This window comes from Dermacentor albipictus, chromosome 6, assembly GCF_038994185.2.
Source record: "Dermacentor albipictus isolate Rhodes 1998 colony chromosome 6, USDA_Dalb.pri_finalv2, whole genome shotgun sequence".
Lineage (NCBI taxonomy): Eukaryota > Metazoa > Arthropoda > Arachnida > Ixodida > Ixodidae > Dermacentor > Dermacentor albipictus.
In genome coordinates, this window is record NC_091826.1 from 101251714 (window position 1) to 101271953 (window position 20240).

A 20240-nucleotide genomic window follows, 5' to 3' on the forward strand; every position below is an offset into this window, starting at 1 on the left:
TGGGCGAGCTTACAACCCAAGAAGAAGTGGACGAAGAAGCTACCACGCGCCAGCTGAAGAACGGAGCTCCGCGTCCAGTAGCCCTCTAATTAAGGCTTTTGTTTTGCTCTTTTGCGCGACAAAGAATCGTAAGATAAAAGAAATGCTTTTGTTACAATCACTCATACACGAGACCTACCTTTTTTTTCACACACGCGCTCAAGCTAATCACGCGAGGAACACAATTTCCGGTAAGAAAGTTGCCCACCTGGGGACAAATACGCAACTCTTAGGGGGTGACTCGAACAGAGAGATACTAGCAATATGTGCCACGAAGAAGGCACTACGTAACATGTGACAGTATCCAAGACAAGACGCGCTGCACAAGCATATCGAAGAAGCAATAATACAGGAAGTTGAGGAAATATTGTTTTGGATACTGCACACATTCTTGAGGCTACAAAAAGGAAATAACATTCTCACTGCCGCCCGTGCTCTGAGAAGGACGAGAACGTTGCCTCCAAAGGTTTTGAGCAGAAAAAAAAGGCAAGTCGGGCCCCCCAGGAGGCTTCACATATGCCGAAAGTGTATATGGAAGTTGAAGCGGTTTCTCATGTACTAAAAAAGAGTATGGACAAATCAATCACACAAAGTAGCCTCTACGTCTGTTCCGACAGGACTACGTGGTCCGATTAGGCGAAACATCTCAAACAAATCAGAGGCAGCTGCTGGGCCTTTCCACATCCCCTCTTCCCTTATACCCTCCTGATTCTTTTGCCTATAATAAGTGCACGCAGTTAAGTAAACACTGTATCCTGCGAGGAAAATAAATACGTTGCGTAGGCCTACATGGCTTACACACAAAGGAGGTGGTTCAGACTATCCGGCGACATAGCAAGAGTGCGCTGTTTTCATGGAGTCGTAACCGATTTCCCCGCGAAAGTGCTTCAGGAGGTGATCGTCTTCAACCGATATCGGGATTACATCGCTTATGGCAACCGCCTGAACTACTCCGAAGCAGCAGAGGAGTAATCATAAGTCGGCGTTCTCACGTGGCCTCCTTTCCCAGGAGGTCACCAAGCACAGACCAGCTTTTTTTCGGCAATCTCACGAAAACTGATGCAGTTTACGGCGCACGCAATTTCATAGCGCGTTCGCGAGCAATAGACCCGCTTGCACGTTTCGCCAGGAAAAATGCAGAAGTGCACGCTGCATTGTTCTGCGCCAGGCTATGACCCGTTTCTTGGATAGCTCGGGATGAGCTGGCGGGCACCACGCCCTTCCCAACCGACAGTAATCGGCGAGTGCTTTGTAGTTGACCATGCGGTCTCCTCTTGTTCATCTAGTTCACTTGCTCGGCGAGTAATTCCTCGAGCTACGTTGTAAGCCGTTCTGCCAGAACTATTTCGTTACGCGGCACAAAAAGCTCAGGACAGCATTAACCTCAGTATATTAAGACTTCGGAATAGCAGAGGTGATTGTGCTCAGGCGAAGGATGGGGGACGCAACGTTAGATTGAAGGTGGAGCTGTCAGTTCGACAGCGGCCGCACTTGTCAACAAGGGAAAGCGCGTTAGCGCGGTTGAGAGTGACGACGAATAATGAATTTCGAAAGTGGCGTGACACCAAAGAGTAGGATGAAAATGACGAAGAGTTAGAAATATATTTGCATGGTGGGAGACGTGCTTAAAAAAACTCTACAGTTTTACAAAGTATCTTCCATATAGCATACACAAGAAGATCAATGAAAGGAATATCGCTACATCTGGTTACATTTTCCAGGAGCAGAAGACGTGCCTCAAGACAGATGCGTTTGGTGTATGTTTTGCTCCAGAAAGATATGCAAACTTTCGACAGGGGTCATTGATGTGCCGCTTTGTTCTACCTCGTGCGTGATAGCTTGAATAGAAACACAAAAATGGAATAACGTTTAAACAAGTTCGGAAAGTATTTAAATACTGTGTCAGCAAGTTCTGGAATGATCATCCACAATTCTTTTGTTTGTTAAGGCATAGTGCAAGTCGCTAATGGTTTCCGTTATCTTGCTTCGTGATTTGTCCAAGCAAGCTGAGTACTCTGTCGTTGTTTATCACACAATAACCTCAAATAAATAAATGTAGGCTTTTAAGTGTCCATTCCTAGAGAAATACTTCAAAGCTACGCGGATGTTGCAAAATTTTGCAACATTGGGAGATGCCAAAGGAAAATGAAACAAATTATTGCCTCAGTGCATGTTTCTTTTGAATGGCATTTTGACACCTCAATTGGCTCATCCGTCGTCTTCGCAGCCTTGTATATGCGAACAAATAAACATGAGCCTTGTATATGTGCTTTACGTGAACAAATAAACATATCATATCCCAATCTGATGAGAAATAACTACGTCGCCTACGCTGTACATGCGCCGCTCTCAACACCCCTCATCATGAATCAAAATTAGACAGTATTCCATTTTGAGACATCTCCAAAGATCCTAAAATGTCCAGTGAGAAGTTTACACCGTTATAATAAAGGCGAATAAAGCAATGTAAATGACATGTTCCGTGTCAAGATATGTTTGCACATGAGAGCTACCTTTGCGGGAAAGTAATTTTTCTCTTTAACAACAAAAATATCTCCTACACTCTTATACAAATGTACACCCTTTGGGTCGTATCTTCCCACACAAGAATAATCGTCATCTGTCTTGCTAGCGTTTCCTTTCTTAAAACCGATGCGCTGGGTACTTTTCTGTCGAGAACGCTCTGTCGTGCAAATATCGCGCATGCCGTTCGTGATTTGGAAGTGCCGGGTTCGAGGCGTTATACAAAAGAAATGCGCGTAATACAAATGATGATTAGTATTGCGTGGCAGGAAACGACCCAAAGTGTGTAAGTTTGCTCAAGGGCGCAGTTGCCGTGTATTATCAATTCCCTGAAAGCCACCAGAGCAGCGTATTTAAATTCGCATTCATGTCAAATTTTCACGTCAGTTTCAAGTCAGTTTGTCATCTGCATAGATGACAAACTTTGCGTCATAGCTAACCTTCATTGTTTATATACATGTTGAGGAGCAAAGGTCCTAGTGTGCTAGGTTCTTTTTATGGACACGGCATATGAGATGCTTCGGTTCTCACTGTACACAATTAATTAATACTACTGCTTGCCTAAATCATAGGTAGGAGTTCAATAATGACGGTGCTTTCCTTCGGCAACCACAGTACAGCAATTTATTTAGCAAGTCTTTATGATCATGAGGTCACAAGCCTTTCAAAAATACACAAATACCCCACAGATAACAGCTTTGCTTTCTAGTTCTGGTCTTATATGCTATTTGTGTTCGATTAGCCCAGAGTCAGTTGATTTGCCTTTGCAGTAGCCAAACTGAAATGATATTAACCGATTTATATAGAGTTATGAATTAAGTTAGACAATCATAGATGAAGCTTTCTTTCAAAGGCTTTTGAAAGCAATGGAAGAATTGAGAGTGCTGTGCAGTTTCAAAGAACATTTCGATCTACTTTTTTGTAAAGAACAACGACTTTCGCTATTTGCATTTACTCCCCAATAACTGCACTTAGTAAGCAGAGGTTAAAGATGTGAGCAAGCATGTAGCCGATTTTTTCAGCTAGATGCTTACATGCTTGACTGGCTGTATTTGAATGTCAGCACCGTCCCGACCAATGTTGTTAATATTGCTTGTCTCTGACACTGCTTCGCCTTCCGAAACTGGATGTAGAAAAAATAATTCATAATTTCGAATGTGTATATGTTTGCAAAAATCAGATTGAGTAGCACTAGTAGTCAACTGTGCTAAAATGCATTGAATACATTAGACACTTCCACAGCAGAAATTTGCTTTCATCAATATTTAGTTTGGTTAATACACTTTGTTGCGCTATTACGTTGTAAAAGTGATTTTAATCTTCAGCATAGTGAACCTTATCGAGCGTTCTTGATATCTAGAAGTGATAGATGATAGGAAGTTCGTGCGGATTGAAATTTTTTGGTCAATTTGTTTCGATATTTCTCAGAGACCGTAAGGTACTCAACCTGTCGAGTACGCAAAATTTTATCAATAACTTGAGTTTGGTTTGTATTTCCCTGCGAGCTCTGGCATTATCCACGTCTTCCAGATTTTGCGACCTTTCATGCATGTCACGAGAGGAAAGCAGTCATAATGTATTTCTTTAAAGGTATCGCTAAGCATATTGTAGACTTAGCTTGCATCATCTATTCAAGCTGTCTTGCTACAATATATTTTAACGAGCTCATCGCCACAGGGTGTCACTGGTATGTGATTGATGCAAATGTTCTCAGTATTGTAGCAGGCTTCTTTATCCAAAAACCACGCGAAAGGAGACAGCGAGAGGAAAGGCAGGAAAGACATGAGATGATGATCACTAATGCAACAGTATCTCACAATAACCAATAAATCGAGTTTCGTATATGCTCACTAAACAATGGATCGAACCTAACCAGGCCGGGTTGGGCCGGGCCTGAATATTTAGGGCCCGGGCTGAGTACGAGCCAGGTTTGAAATAACCGGGCCGATCTTAAGGGGGCCTGCACATGCCACATTCGGTTTCGGGACGGGCCCGGCCCCAAACAAACTGCCCGTGAAACGCTTTATGTTCAGCACCCCTTTGAACACAGTCATTAATTGCGACGCGTTTTTCGACAGACAGGATGTTTGTGACGCGCATGGGTTTCCCATTTGCGCGTAGGAACTATCTGATCAGTCTTACGCCGTATGTCTGTGCAAGAAGTCCATCAAATTCTGACAAAGCGACCACCCCTTATGCTATGACGGGCTGCATGGTTTGAAACATACGTGTTCCCCATTCTACGGCTGCACACTGCACAGAGTTCACAGCGTCGTTGAGAAACTATGCGCTTACCAGTAAGGACGCCCTTGACGACTACGGGCAGCTTCGAGAGCCCGCATAGCCATTCGATGTCGTTCAACGAGGCCGAAGCCAGACGCTCCTTGTCCCTCGTATATGATTCCTGGAGCTTGCATCCATGAACCTCATCCGTATATGATGCCTCCAAATTGGCCAAACTGCGACAATGCCACAGTCGGATACGGGAGACAGCAATTGTAATCCTTGAAAAAACCCCTAAATAAAGTAGTTTAATATTCGTGGGAAGATAAGAAACCATCAATACAGCTCATCCAAGAGCGTGACCGTGTTATGAGAGCTCGGGATCAAGTTTAACGCTTTATTTCCAGCGTTTAGTCTCTCTCCGAATTTCATTTGGGGCAATCACTTTCGTTATGAGGCAAGTTCATTGTGGGTAGCTTTTGCTAAACTGACTAGCAATCCACTGAAATAAAATTTATAGTTGCAAGACTATCGCTTTTGTATACATCTTTTGTACACTAGATTATGACCACTATTGTTTATGCTTGCGGAAATAATGCTCAATAGCGATTCCCGGTAGCCCTAGGAAGACTTATTTGAGTGGGCGTGGTTATGAACATGCAAGGGTCGACAAAGACATTATGGCGTAATGTTTTGCTGTATTTACGCTTGGTGATTTGTGAGTTCTCTGTTCTCTCGTAGAGTATATGTGGAATGTATACCTTGAAGTTCCTTTTAACATGAGCCATGAGTGACTTGAATGTAATCTCGGTAGAAATAGTAGATAGACCACAGTGTTAACTGGTTCATAGCTATTTCCGATAGGTTATACTTACGACAGATGCCCTGCACTTTGGTTGAAACTACTGGAATTGATAGAAGCCATCTGGGACACTCAGCTTCCACTGGCCGAAACTTACCCGGCTGATTGTTCTTCTCGCCTTTTGGTATCATCCTTCTCTCTTTCCTTTCCTCCTAATTTACTCTTCCTGAGTCATTCGACTGCTCAGGCGTTCACCGACAGGCGATGCACTTACGAAGCCACAGACCTACCCTACCTCATCCTTTCTCGCTAAACAATAGAGTGGTTTAGATTAGGAGGACGCAAGCGTTGGGCCACCCTAGGACTTGGGAGGGTTTGCGTACGCAAGAAGGAGGACACTATAGCAGTTATTAGCCGCCCCAAATGCAAGGCGCAGTGACGTCGCAAGCACTTGCATTACCATCAACGTCTGATAGTTGAGGCGTTATTATGTTTTTCAAATATGAAATCAAGCATATGAAGTTAAGTACAATAAACGGTTTTTATTAAAAGCAGGTTATATATATAAGAACACTATCTCTCGACACTAGGCAATAGATTTCTAAGATTATCAGATTATAATTATTTTAAGACTGAGATTATAAGACTGAGCCCGAGCCGAAGCAATCTAAGGATGCGTTTGGTAAGCTGTCGTTTGGCATCTGATGCAGCCGCGTGCAGCATCATCCGTCTCCTTTAGCATAATCCGTGATGGTCCGTGTTCTTTTATAGAGAGCCTGCTGCAAATGTGGACATGCCGCCGTTGCGGCGACAGCGTGCCGGTCTCTCTGCCAAAAGAGAGTTCGGGTGTCTCCCACAAAATGTGTCGTATACGCGACGAGTCCAGACTCTTCGAAAGGAGTAAGGGATACTCTTTTCTTTTCTTAGTGTGTACGCACGACGCTGCGGCGACAAGTAGCGGCCTGTTGACGGTGAACTGGAGGGTCATCGAGGGCTCCACTGAGTAGCAGCGAAGTAGCCGGCGATATTCGAGGGCGTTCACTTTTCTGAGGGCGTAGTGCGCTGACGGCGAACCCTCGCAGCCCAAAGTCGCGATATGGGCATCGGTTGTACACATGGCCGGTTTCCCCGCAATGGTACCAGAGCTGGTGGTGGTGAGGGGCGCGCCAAATGTCCGTCTTCCTCGCGTAGCGGCGCTGCACAACCGGTGGGCGTGCTGGCGGCGGCGGCGGTGGACGACGGAATTGCGGCGTTACAGCACCCTGGCGCGGTCGTGCAGGGGGACTTTGGCTATAGAGGCTACCTTCTAGCCTCTGTACTTTGGCGGCGGGTAACGGCGGCGTAGGTCACCGCTCCCGGCTGGGGCTACGGTGATTGTGGTTGTACCTCAGGAACTCCAAGCGATCACTGAACCTCTCCTTTGACGATTTAGGCGATTGAGGCGACTTGCGGCTGCAGCCTTGGATACTACTTCTGCAGCACTTCCCGTACGACCGCTCTGGTAGTCTCGCGCAGATCGTCCGTGGCCAGTGATTGAACTCCCGGCGAGTTTGCAGAGTTCATGCGGCGGCTGAATGACCGCTTCCGCATTTCGAGTGTCTTCTCGATGCTGGTGGCCTTGCAAAGAAACTCGTCGATGGTTTTCGGTGGGCTTTGTATCAATCCAGCGAAAAGCTCCTATTTCACACCATGCATGAGTAGGCGGACTTTCTTCTTCTCAGACATTTTCGGGATGGCGTGGCGGAATAGGCGGTTTATCTCCTCGGTGAAGGTCGAGGTGGTTGTATTGGGTAGGTGCACTCAGGTTTCTAGTAGAGCTGCGGCTCGCTCTCTGCGTACGACGCCTGTGAATTTATGCAGGAAGCCGCTTTGGAACAGGTCCCTTGGCGTTAAGGTGGCTTCTCGGTTCTTCACCTACTGGCGGCGTCTTCCAATGCGAAAAATACATGTCGCAGCTTGTCGTCACTGTTCCCGCTGGTAAATGTAGCGACCCTCTCATACGCCTGAAGCCAGCTTTCCGGGTCTTGGAATGTTGAACCACGGAAAGTCGGTGGCCCTCTGGGCTGCTGCAGCACGATCGGTGTTGGCGACACTGGGGCAGCCATTGTAGCTGCTGTCATGGCCATGCACTTCCTGGTTTTCTCAGGCAAAAGTCCGTACACCGCGGGCAACTTTTGTTACCTACGGCTGGATCGGTAGTCCTTGGCGACGTTGGTGTTGTCTTCGTGTCTGGGGATTGGCTCACGGCTTTGCGGGAGCGTTCGGTACATGAGCGCCTCCAGCACTTCCACCAGATCTCACTAGTGGTGACGGTGAATAATACAGCGGCAAATCTGTCAGTGATGAAACTAACGTTTATTGGGCGACTTTGTGCCCACAACAGCAAGTTACACTCGAAGCATAGCGATAGCTGTTAATATGGTCGGCGATCGTCCAAATCTGATCTGCAGGTCAAGCAGCTCAGATCAGATCATTCGTGTGCCATCGAATGTTCCAGAATATTCGCTGGTGCTCGCTTGTTTTCCAGAAAGTTCCGCACATTTCGTATCACTAATGTAATCAATTTCCAAAAACTTCGGAGACAACATACAGTAGAAAGAACCATTGATAACATTTGAGAAATTTCCGATACATCCGCGCTGAGCGATAACACTTGTTAGACTGTGAAAAGCGGTCACCCGAAAAAAATTAACAAGGACACGTGACAGTATAGCTGCAGTACAGGCAGTACACACCTGGCCAAGCCATCGTCTTCGTTAATCTGCTCAGAAACTGGGTATTTCGGATAAGACTTTTATTATTTTAATCTGTGGCAGATAGCACAATTATAATCATTGAGCTGGATTGGCCAAAGAGGCAGGCATTATTGGGACTAGAAATTTAAATGCACGGTGAATTGAAATTGAAATTATTCAATCCTAAAATAATTCAAAAATTATGTTTTTCACTAATTATCGCACATCATACTGCAATTTACAAATTCAAGCCAGGAGGTCCCAAGGTGGATCCAATTGTAACGGATGACCTAGATAACAACAGTTTTGAAACACAAATACGCAATCTTTGTGGAGAAATGCATTTGCGGCGCAGTTACTTTTGTGCTTGAATGCAGAAAATGGAGTTCCGTTTAAAATATAAGTGGAATGACAGTTCACTTCTACAGCGAATTTAATGGTGCATAGGTTGCACAGCAAATCAAAGAGATAGAACTTGGTTAAACACGTTGGCGGGCTAGTTGGTTAGAATCCATGACATAGTGTGTAAGCGCGACGAAACAAGGACGTAGAAAGAAACAGAGACAGCGCTTCACTTTCAAGTACAGATTTTATTTACGCATGCACTTATTTCCGCTCGTATGGTATCTATACATCGATGCGTGCAAAAATAAAATGTACAGTTGAAAGTGAAGCGCTGTCTCTGTGAATCTCTTTCTTTCTATGTCCCCGTTCAGTCACGCTTATACACTCTATTAAAAAGATAGAAAACGTGACCTACAGACACAAGCAGGCCATATAGATGTACATATACCCTCGTTTCTGTTTTCTGCGCTACTTAATCATTCCCAATGTCAAGCCAACTAGCCAAGCTTCCGTGCATCCTACCCATATGAATCCTTTACCGCTATCTCTTTTTTCTTTTTCGTCAATGGCAGCATGGAGGATGAGCTGCCACTAGCTCTCTAATCAAACGAAAACAGTGGTTCAACCTTGTTCACTAATTAGGGAAAGGAAAATAGCGCTGCAATGATGGCAGTACAATTTTTTTTCCATGCAGCACGACGGAAAAGTAGGCAGTTTGTTCAAAATGTATAAAGCACTACGGCACTTGTGCGATTCATGGCCGTTTCATCACGATACGTTAGCCTTAACAAATACAGGCCTTTAACTGCCAGCTTACAAGCCAAGCAACCATTACACACTATACTAGAAATACTAGGACCACAAATATAAGCATTGTTTCTTGGTGATTAACGAGGAACTTGCAAATGTTGTCTTCATCACCAGAGGTAGACTCGTGCGCCATTGGCCCACCGTCATCGGTCCCATCATTTGACCCCATGCATATTTCTGACACAGCAAGGCCTCGTACAGCCGACGTTGTGCGTTTGTCCGTGGCCAGCCACGGGGCTGTTCCTGCGGCTGCATGGAAAGCCCCGCCACATGTTTGCGTACAGCCGAGTGCTTCGACTTGCGCCCACTCCCTTACGCGAACTCATGCACCTTTGCCCGGAGCTGTTGTTTCTCGTCTTCACTTCCCGACCTAAAAGGACGTCCCACAGGTAAGGTTGTAACTTGACAACATAAGCTCCGAGAACAATTTCTAGAAGCATCGAAGCGAACAGCACACTTACTTTCGTAGGTTTGCTCGGTCACGTGGGGCGAACTTCGCGAAAAGCATATTGACACGTGTATTTATATTTATCGAGCGACCAGGTTTCGCCGCCTAACAAATCTTATCGCACAGCGCGGGACGCGCTTGCATGTATCCGAAGTTTCTGGAAAGGTATCGATGCTTCTATCCGCTGGCCGTTGTCGCCGAACGTTATGTTATCTGATTTAATCGCCTGACGCGAATGGTGTAGAACTTTGTGGAAGGCACGCGGGTCCGAACGATTAGTCTGGAACATTCGCCGAATGCTCTATAAAAGCCGACGCGCTTGACCCGCTGATCAGATTTTCGACGATCGCCGACTGTGTTCGCCGCTTTCGTTGTGCTATAAGTGTAGCCTGTTTTGTGGGCACAGGTTCGCCCAATAAAAGCTAGTTTTGTATTCCACCGTACTGCTTCTTTCTTCGCCGTCACTACCACGTGACATCTGGTGGAGGTGCTGGACGTCCATGTACCGGACGCCCCCGACAAGCCGTAATACAAGCCCGGACCGCAAAGACAACACCAGCGCCGTCCCGGAACATCGAGCAAGCCGCCGTCTTCAACAGCTGCCCCCGGAGCACGGACTTCTACCTGAGAAGACCAAGAAGATTGTGGACAAGGCAACCCCAATGGCAGCCCCAGCATCCCCCATCGTGCTGCAGCAGCCCAGGGAACCTCCGACGTTCCGCGGATCAACATTCGAGGACCCGGAAACCTGGCTCGAAACGTATGAGAGGGTCGCTAAGTTTAACAGTTGGGACAGCGACGACAAGCTGCGGCATGTCTATTTCGCATTGGAAGACGCCGCCAGGACGTGGTTCGAGAATCGGGAAGCCACCTTAACGACGTGGGACCTTTTCCGAAGCGGCTTCTTGCACACGTTTACAAGCGTCGTGCGAAAAGAGCGAGCCCAAGCTCTACTAGAAACCAGAGTGCAGCTGCCAAACGAGACGATCGCAATCTTCACGGAGGAGATGGCCCGTCTTTTCCGGCACGCCGACCCGGAAATGTCGGAAGAGAAAAAAGTTCGCTTCCTGATGCGCGGCGTCAAGCAAGACCTTTTCGCCGGACTTATTCGTAACCCACCGAAGACTGTGGCTGAGTTTTCTGCAGAGGCGTCGACGATCGAGAAAACTCTGGAGATGCGCACCCGGCAATATAACCGCCAGGGGCACACGCCGCAGTATGCCATCCAAGGACTACGTTCGGACGACCTTCAAGAGACCATCAGAGCCATTGTGCGAGAAGAACTGCGCAAGGTCCTGCCTTCGTCGCAGCCTCAAGTGGCATCTATCGCCGACATCGTGAAGGAAGAGGTGCACCGATCCCTTGGAGCTCCTGAGGTGCAACCAGAACCACCGCAGCCGGAAGCAATGACCTACGCCGCCGCCGTCGCCCGCCGTCAAGGCCCCCCTGCGCGACCGCGCCAAGGTCCTGCAACACCGCAATTCCGTCGTCCACCGCCGCCGCCGCCAGCGCGCCCACCCGTCGCCCAGCGCACCTATACGAGAAAAACGGACATTTGGCGAGCCCCCGACCACCGCCCGCTCTGCTATCACTGCGGAGAAGCCGGCCATGTGTACCGCCGATGCCCATACCGCGACATGGGACTGAGAGGGTTCGCCGTCAACGCGCCGCGTCCACAGCTTGGGGAGCGCCCACGTGACATTGCCGATTACCTAGCCGCCACTCAGTGGAACTCTCGACGACCGTCCCGTTCGCCGTCACCAGGCCGCTACCTGTCACCGCAGCGCCGTCCATACACTGGCCCAGCCCGGGGCCGCTCTGCGAGCCCATACCCGGAAAACTAAAAGCAGCAACCGATGGAGGTGCGGTTGCTGTTCGTCGAAATGACGAAGATCCTCCGCCGCCGACGAAGACGACGAAGACACCATCTCGACGACATAACGACACGCCGCCGTCCCGACGAAGTCTGGAAGCCAAAACTACACCGACGAAAGACGACTTGACGACGCGACGTTCCAACCTCAGTTCAACACGACGCAGCCGTGATCCAACGCCAAGACCTAACTGCAATGCCAGACAAAGAACAACCGACCTCGACGTGCTTCTCGACGGCCACGCAGTCACTGCCTTAGTCGACACAGGGGCCGATTACTCCGTAATGAGTGGACACATCGCCGCCCAGTTGAAGAAAGTTAAGACCGCATGGGAAGGTCCTCAGATTCGCACCGCTGGAGGACACCTCATCACGCCGACTGGGATCTGCACGGCAAGAATAACCATTCATGACCGGACTTACCCTGCCACCTTCGTTATCCTCCAACAGTGTTCACGAGACGTCATTCTCGGTATGGACTTCCTGGACCAACACGGCGCAATCATCAACCTGAAGTCGAAGTCAGTAACGCTGTCGGAAGATAAAGCAATGCCGCCGGAGAGCCCTCGTAGTCACCACGCCTTGAGTGTGCTCGAAGATCAAGTGAGCGTCCCGCCTCGCTGCAGCATCGTTATTTCGGTCAGCACCGAAACACCCGCTGACGTAGAAGGCGTCATTGAAGGCGACCAACGTCTACTGCTAGACCATGAAATTTGCGTCGCAAGAGGGATCGCTCGACTGCATGGAGGGAAAACTGAAGTGTTGCTGACAAACTTCAGCCAGGAGTTCAAGCACATCAACAAGGGCACGACGATCGCGTACATCGAGGAAATTCTGGAAACAAGTAATGCGTTTGTCCTCTCGGATTCCGCCGCATTTACCCCGACGACCATGGCTCCCGAACCAGACTACGACATTAATCCAAACCTCCCTATGATTAAGCAACAGCAGCTCAGAAGTCTGCTCCGACGATACAAAGGCTGCTTTTCGACCTCATCGCGGATTCGACAAACACCAGTCGCCAAGCATCGCATAATCACCGAGGAATGCGCTCGCCCACTCCGTCAGAGCCCTTACCGAGTTTCGGCGCGAGAACGTGAAGCTATAAGACAACAAGTCGACGAAATGCTGCGCGACGACATCATCCAGCCGTCGAAAAGCCCGTGGGCATCCCCTGTTGTTCTGGTAAAGAAAAAGGACGGAGCCCTACGTTTCTGCGTCGATTATCGTCGTCTGAACAAGATCACGAAGAAGGACGTATACCCCCTCCCACGGATAGACGACGCATTAGATCGGCTCTGCAACGCTAAATACTTCTCGTCCATGGACCTAAAGTCTGGCTATTGGCAAATAGAAGTCGACGAAAGAGATCGCGAAAAGACCGCCTTCATCACCCCAGACGGCCTCTACGAGTTCAAGGTTATGCCATTCGGACTGTGCTCGGCGCCTGCAACGTTCCAGCGCGTGATGGACACGGTTTTAGCAGGATTGAAGTGGCAGACTTGTCTCGTATACTTGGATGACGTCGTCGTCTTCGCCGGAAATTTCGACGTTCACCTTAGGCGGCTGGCAACAGTACTAGAGGCCATCAGGTCTTCAGGACTTACTCTGAAGCCGGAAAAGTGCCGCTTCGCTTACGAGGAGCTTCTATTTTTAGGCCACGTCATCAGCAAATCTGGAGTCCGCCCCGACCCGCAGAAGACAGCTGCCATAGCAAAGTTCCCACAGCCCATCGACAAGAAGACAGTGCGTAGATTTCTTGGCATGTGTGCCTACTACAGGCGATTTGTCAAGAACTTTTCACGCATCGCTGAGCCGCTGACGCAGCTAACTAAATGCGACGTCGAGTTCAAGTGGGAAACGCCGCAGGCCGAGGCATTTCAAGAACTCAAACGACGCATGCAGTCGCCGCCCGTACTTGCGCACTTCGACGATCACGCCGATACCGAAATCCACACTGACGCCAGTAGCCTAGGCCTCGGCGCCGTCCTGGTCCAGAGAAAAGATGGACATGAACACGTGATAGCTTACGCTAGCCGGTCGTTGTCAAAAGCGGAAGGCAATTATTCTACAACCGAAAAGGAATGCCTCGCCATCGTTTGGGCTACAGCGAAATTTCGCCCTTACCTATATGGCAGGCCATTCAAAGTCGTCAGCGACCATCACGCCTTGTGTTGGCTAGCGAATTTAAAGGATCCCTCAGGACGGCTGGCACGGTGGAGCCTCAGACTACAAGAATACGACATCACCGTAACATACAAGTCCGGACGAAAACACTCAGACGCCGATTGCCTATCCCGCGCCCCCATTGACCCGCCGCCGCAAGATGCCGAGGATGACGACGCCTTCCTTGGAATAATAAGCGCGGAAGACTTCGCCGAACAACAACGAGCGGACCCGGAACTTAAAGGCCTCGTCGATTATTTGGAAGGGCACACCGACGTTGTCCCCAGGGCATTTAAGCGCGGATTATCTTCCTTCACGCTTCAAGACAGTCTACTCGTGAAGAAGAACTTCTCGCCAGTCCGCGCCAATTACCTTCTTGTTGTCCCGTCAGGACTTCGTCCAGAAGTATTGCAGGCCCTACATGACGATCCGACCGCTGGACACCTCGGATTTTCCCGGACACTATCGAGGATACAAGAAAAGTATTATTGGCCGCGCCTGACCGCCGACGTCGCCCGTTATGTCAGAACATGCCGAGACTGTCAGCGACGCAAGACACCGCCGACAAGGCCAGCCGGATTACTAGAGCCAATCGAGCCTCCTTGCCGACCATTCCAGCAGATCGGGATGGACTTGCTGGGACCCTTTCCGACGTCAATAACCGGAAATAAGTGGATCGTCGTGGCGACGGACTACCTCACCCGCTTCGCTGAAACAAAAGCACTGCCGAAAGGTAGCGCAGCCGAAGTGGCGAAATTCTTTGTCGAAAACATCCTGCTGCGACATGGCGCCCCAGAAGTCCTCATCACCGACCGAGGAACGGCCTTTACAGCGGAGCTCACCCAAGCCATTCTGAAATACAGTCAGACAATGCACAGGAGGACAACGGCTTACCACCCGCAGACGAATGGTCTTACGGAGCGGCTGAATAAGACCCTCGCCGACATGCTAGCGATGTACGTCGACGTCGAACACAAGACCTGGGATGCCGTCCTGCCGTACGTAACATTCGCTTATAACACGGCGGTGCAAGAAACAACACAGATCACGCCGTTCAAGCTGGTTTACGGCAGGAATCCGACGACGACGCTCGACGCCATGCTGCCGCACGTCACTGACGAGGAAAATGTTGACGTCGCTAGCTATCTCCAGCGCGCCGAAGAAGCCCGACAGCTCGCCCGCCTGCGGATCAAGAACCAGCAGAGGACCGACAGCCGACACTACAACCTCCGACGACGCTTTGTCGAGTACCAGCCCGGTGACCGTGTTTGGGTTTGGACCCCTATACGCCGACGAGGACTGAGCGAGAAGCTTTTGCGTCGCTATTTCGGACCGTACAAGATCATCCGACGTATTGGTGCACTGGACTACGAGGTCGTGCCAGACGGCATTTCGCTGTCACAGCGGCGCCGCTCACGACCTGAAATTGTCCACGTTGTGCGGTTAAAGCCATACCACCAGCGTTAACGAACTTTGGGACTTCGCGTAACTGACCTTTGGACTTTGTTTCTTTTCGTTGTGTTGTTACTTCTGTTTAATAAGTGTCCTTTTGCGTTTCGCTCTCTTTGTAGCATCGGGACGATGCTTTTTAAGAGGGGGGTATTGACACGTGTATTTATATTTATCGAGCGACCAGGTTTCGCCGCCTAACAAATCTTATCGCACAGCGCGGGACGCGCTTGCATGTATCCGAAGTTTCTGGAAAGGTATCGATGCTTCTATCCGCTGGCCGTTGTCGCCGAACGTTATGTTATCTGATTTAATCGCCTGACGCGAATGGTGTAGAACTTTGTGGAAGGCACGCGGGTCCGAACGATTAGTCTGGAACATTCGCCGAATGCTCTATAAAAGCCGACGCGCTTGACCCGCTGATCAGATTTTCGACGATCGCCGACTGTGTTCGCCGCTTTCGTTGTGCTATAAGTGTAGCCTGTTTTGTGGGCACAGGTTCGCCCAATAAAAGCTAGTTTTGTATTCCACCGTACTGCTTCTTTCTTCGCCGTCACTACCACGTGACAATATCAACGGGGTCCTGCAGGCGCGGGGCCGACAAATTCTTCTGAATCGCCAGTAGGAGGTGATTGGTGGTCACCGCCCACTGCGACACGTGCTCGAAAGGGTTGGCCGCCCTCATTTCTCCCGGAGCCAAGATGTCCGCGTCGGCCTTGAAATGACCTCGCCGGCGCAGCCACGTTCTCCGTCTGTGTGGCGGGATCCGCGGGTTGTCTCGGCTGGTCTGGCTTCTCGAAAGTTCTCGCACGCCGCATTAGTAACGTGGGTAGGATGACCTCTTAGGGACAGCGATGTTCTCGGCCACCCCAACAACCCAAGGACGCAAGTAAACGTAGGGGTCTGCGCATGCGCAGTACCGCGGCTCCAAGTACTATCAGGCCCAAACGCTTATGTCAAACTAATCTAAATATCTCTAATGACGCAACACCATAATAAAAAATTGGAGGACGCTTAAGCTTCGCCTTCAAGAGTGGAACGCGACAGCGTTCCCGTCGACCCACCAAGGGGTGTAAGACAGTGGGCTACGGGGCTGTGACTACGCGCCCCGCATCGGACGCGGTGAGCGTCGAGCAGCGCCGCGTTCGGCGCGGCAACGAAATGTGCGCCTGAGCAAGCGACGCACGCCTGAGCCTTAGAAACAGCTCGTTTCTAAGGCAACACCGCATTCACTAGAGACGCTTTTGTACCGCTTTGAAGCATCGAACTCGTGGCTGAGTGCAAAGAAAAACGCACCGATAAGAAGCGGAAAGATGACACCACTTCTTTTAGATATCCACGTACTGGTCCTTGCTGACACACCGAAGACACAACAAACTCTGGTAGCACTTTACCCAGCCTCAGTTGAATCATAGTTCTGAGAAAGGTATGGTCTACATCTCTGAGAAAAACAAATCGACTGACGAGTTGTCTCACATACAGATGCACTAAACCAAGCCCACCATCACTCACTCTTTTAAACAGATTTGTTCGGCTCGTTTTTTCCCATAGAGAGCTCCAGATAAAGACCGCGAACACTCTGTGCATTTTTTGTACATTTAACCTGCTGCAATGCAAAACTTGCATTACATACCATAGCTTGCTTACAAGAAATAGGTTGCACGTCGTGGCCCATGCGAAAATCGACTAATCCCATCCTTTCCACTTTTGTGCGTTTTCACGTAACACCTCTGTTTGTTTTTTCCAATAAGGCTCATTGTCAGAGTAGTACTGTAGGGGTACTCCTAAGTATTTTGTCGGTGTTTCTTGCCATTTAATGTTCAAAAACATCCTTGGTGCGACGTCCCATTCCCCATGCCAGAACCCAACGCACTTGTCCCAGTTTACTGCACTACCACTTGCTTGACAGAAACTTTTAACAGCATTGACGGTATGCATTATACTTTCATGATCGACACAGAAAACTGCAATGTCATCAGCGTAAGCAAGAAGGCTTACCTCGGCCTGATGTAACTGAAATCCACGTATCGCGTTGTTCCTAATTATGCTTAGACAAAAGGGCTCAATATATATGCAAAAAAGAAGCGGTGATAATGGGCACCCCTGTCTGACCGAGCGCTGTACTGGTATGTATTCACCTACTGATTTGTTTATTATCAATCTCGTCGTACATCCGGCGTAAGCCATCCGCACACCCTCACTGATCACATTACCTACATTCACATATTGAAGCATACATAGAAGCAGATCGTGCGGCACGCGGTCGAATGCCTTCTCAAGGTCAACCTGCAGCATAGCGGCACTTAGTTGCATTGCGTCACAGCATTCAAGGATTGATCGTGCTATGTGTATATTTGTCATAATTGTCCTTCCTTTTATTCCGCACGTTTGATGTGGACCGACTAAATCTTTCATTACGGTCTGCAACCTGTTAGCCAATACTTTCATTAATATTTTATAGTCTATATTTGTCAGGCTAATCGGCCTATACGATGTGACATTACGTAATTTAATTGGGTCTTCAGTTTTTGGTATTAGGACCGCGTGTGCTGACAAAAAGGACGGCGGTAGATGTTTGTTCGCGTAAGCCTCGTTGTATACTTCAATCAAAACAGGCGCGACAACACCCTTAAACGCCTTGTACAATGCAGCGCTTAAGCCATCCGGTCCCGGTGATTTGCCATTATTTAAATGGTCAATCGCATTCTTAACTACCTCTACTGTTATGGGCACTTCTAATACTTCCTTGGTTTCATCATCTAATGTTGGCATCAATGACATGAAGTCTTTTTTAAATCTATCAGTGTCAACTTGGCTACGAGAAAACAATACTTTGTAATATTCCAGAAAACAACTTGCTATTGTTTCTTTGTTGGTAGACAGTAACCCATTATGTTCTATTTCTGTTATTGCATTTTGGGAAGCATATTTCTTTTCGACTCCCAAGGCACGTTTTGTCGGCATTTCTCCTGTGCACCATTTTTCAGCTCTGGCTCGAATCAATGCTCCATTGTATCGCTCTTGGTCTATCAGCTCAAGTTTTTGCTTTATGCTTTTTATGTCTTCTAAGAAATAACCGGGTTGTATACTTTCAGCTTCCAATAATTGCCTCAGATTCAATCTAAGCCGGGACTCGAGTTCTTTTTTCGCGTGACTTAAAACACTGGCCCTTTCAATTGCTTTCAATTTAATTGTTTGCTTACAAACCTCCCATTTATGTCCCCAACTATCTAAGTTTTTAGTTGTTGTTTTATCTATAGCCTTGAGAAACTGATCACAAAACTCGTCGTCTTTCATCAAGTTTGCATTAAATTTCCAAAGATCCCAGGAAAATTGCTTGCTATTTGTTTTTTCCTTTCCAACACGGAAAGAAACCAAACAATGATCACTAAATGCAACAGGTGTGACTCGATAATCTCGACACGACTGAATTAGTTCAGCCGACACGTACACTCTGTCAAGTCTAGCATGGCTCGCACCCTGAAAGTGGGTAAAGGTCACCGCTTTTCCACTCCAAAGACATTCACCCACGTCTTCTAGATTAAATTCTGCAATCAAGTCTTTCAAAACAGCAGTACTTGCATTTTCTTTGCGTTTTTCTTTGCAATATTTGACAGATGTGTCACGCAAAAAACTGTACAAGGACCTTGTGGATGTGTTATTTCCTGTGCCATTGTACCGTGAATTATACTGTGCAGGCAAAGGAAAAGATGTTTTGAAACGCGTTAAAAAAATGCTAGTTGCGCCAGGGGTTAAAACCTTTTTTTTTTAATCTGCACACAGGAACCTTACCTGTTAAAACATGGTTAGAAGAAAGGGGTTTATTTGTTCCGTGGGGTACTCATTGTTTGTTATGCAAAAAACCAGAGACAATTGAGCATGTGTTTTTAGATTGCTGGGGTGGAGTGTTCTTCTGGGACATCTTACAAAGAACCTTGAAAAAAGAGTTGCCATTAAGTCCGCACGGAATCCGTTATCTCACGGTCGAAAACGACGATGGTGTGCCTTTCGATCTGGTTATGCTCCTGGGCCTGCACAGTATATGGCGAACTCGGACTGCTGTACACAATGCGGATACTGACGCTAGACCGGTTCGCGAATATTTTTGCGAATCTGTGTCTCATTTTGTCGAAGTGCAGAAGGTGCAGTCGTATGTACCAGAATGGGTTCCAAGATTAGAAATGTTGTTGCAGATGCCGAAATACTGATGGCTTGTAGTCAGCAAACAGCTGACGGTTCTCGGTACTATTATCTTGTTAATCTGTTCTTATGATCTCGTAAACTCAGTGAAAAGCGAGGCAATAAAGAAAAAAAAACTCGTGGCTGAGTGGTAGAGTCTCCCTCTCACACTCCGGAGACCCTGGTTCGATTCCCATTCAGCCCATGTTGCAAGTTGTTTTTTATTCATGAAGTGCCTGCTGGGATTTATCGCTCACGGCCAACGCCGAAGACGCCGACGCCGACACCGACGCCGACGACACCGGCTTTTCTGCGACACGAGCTCCTTAACGCTCTCGCGTTAAAACAACAAAACAACAACGCAGTTGTACGATCATTAGTCGAAGTCTACAGTCCTTTTCGACTGCTTGTGGAACAGAGATTAAATGACTACAATATAAATTATGTCACACCTAGAAACCCCAATATTAATCCTTAGATCCTAACGAAAATTTACGCTCCTAACGGTGTATGTTGTCACCAAACAGTCATTATCATTGTCTTGCGTGGGTTTTCTATATTAAGGACTTTCTGTTCGCTGTACTTTCCTGTCAAGAACACTATGTCCACCGACACGTGCGTGGATTTCATGACCTGAAACCACTGGGC

General features: G+C 48.2%; 1 protein-coding gene across 1 annotated transcript in view; it reads right to left on the reverse strand.

Moving 5' to 3' along the window:
* Positions 1-20240, reverse strand: part of LOC135913671 (uncharacterized) — a 53375-nt gene that overhangs the window by 23622 nt on the left and 9513 nt on the right. The window contains exon 5 of the mRNA XM_065446244.1: positions 4858-5021. Within this exon, the coding sequence (XP_065302316.1) occupies positions 4858-5021 (164 nt within the window). The remainder of the gene's footprint in view (positions 1-4857; positions 5022-20240) is intronic.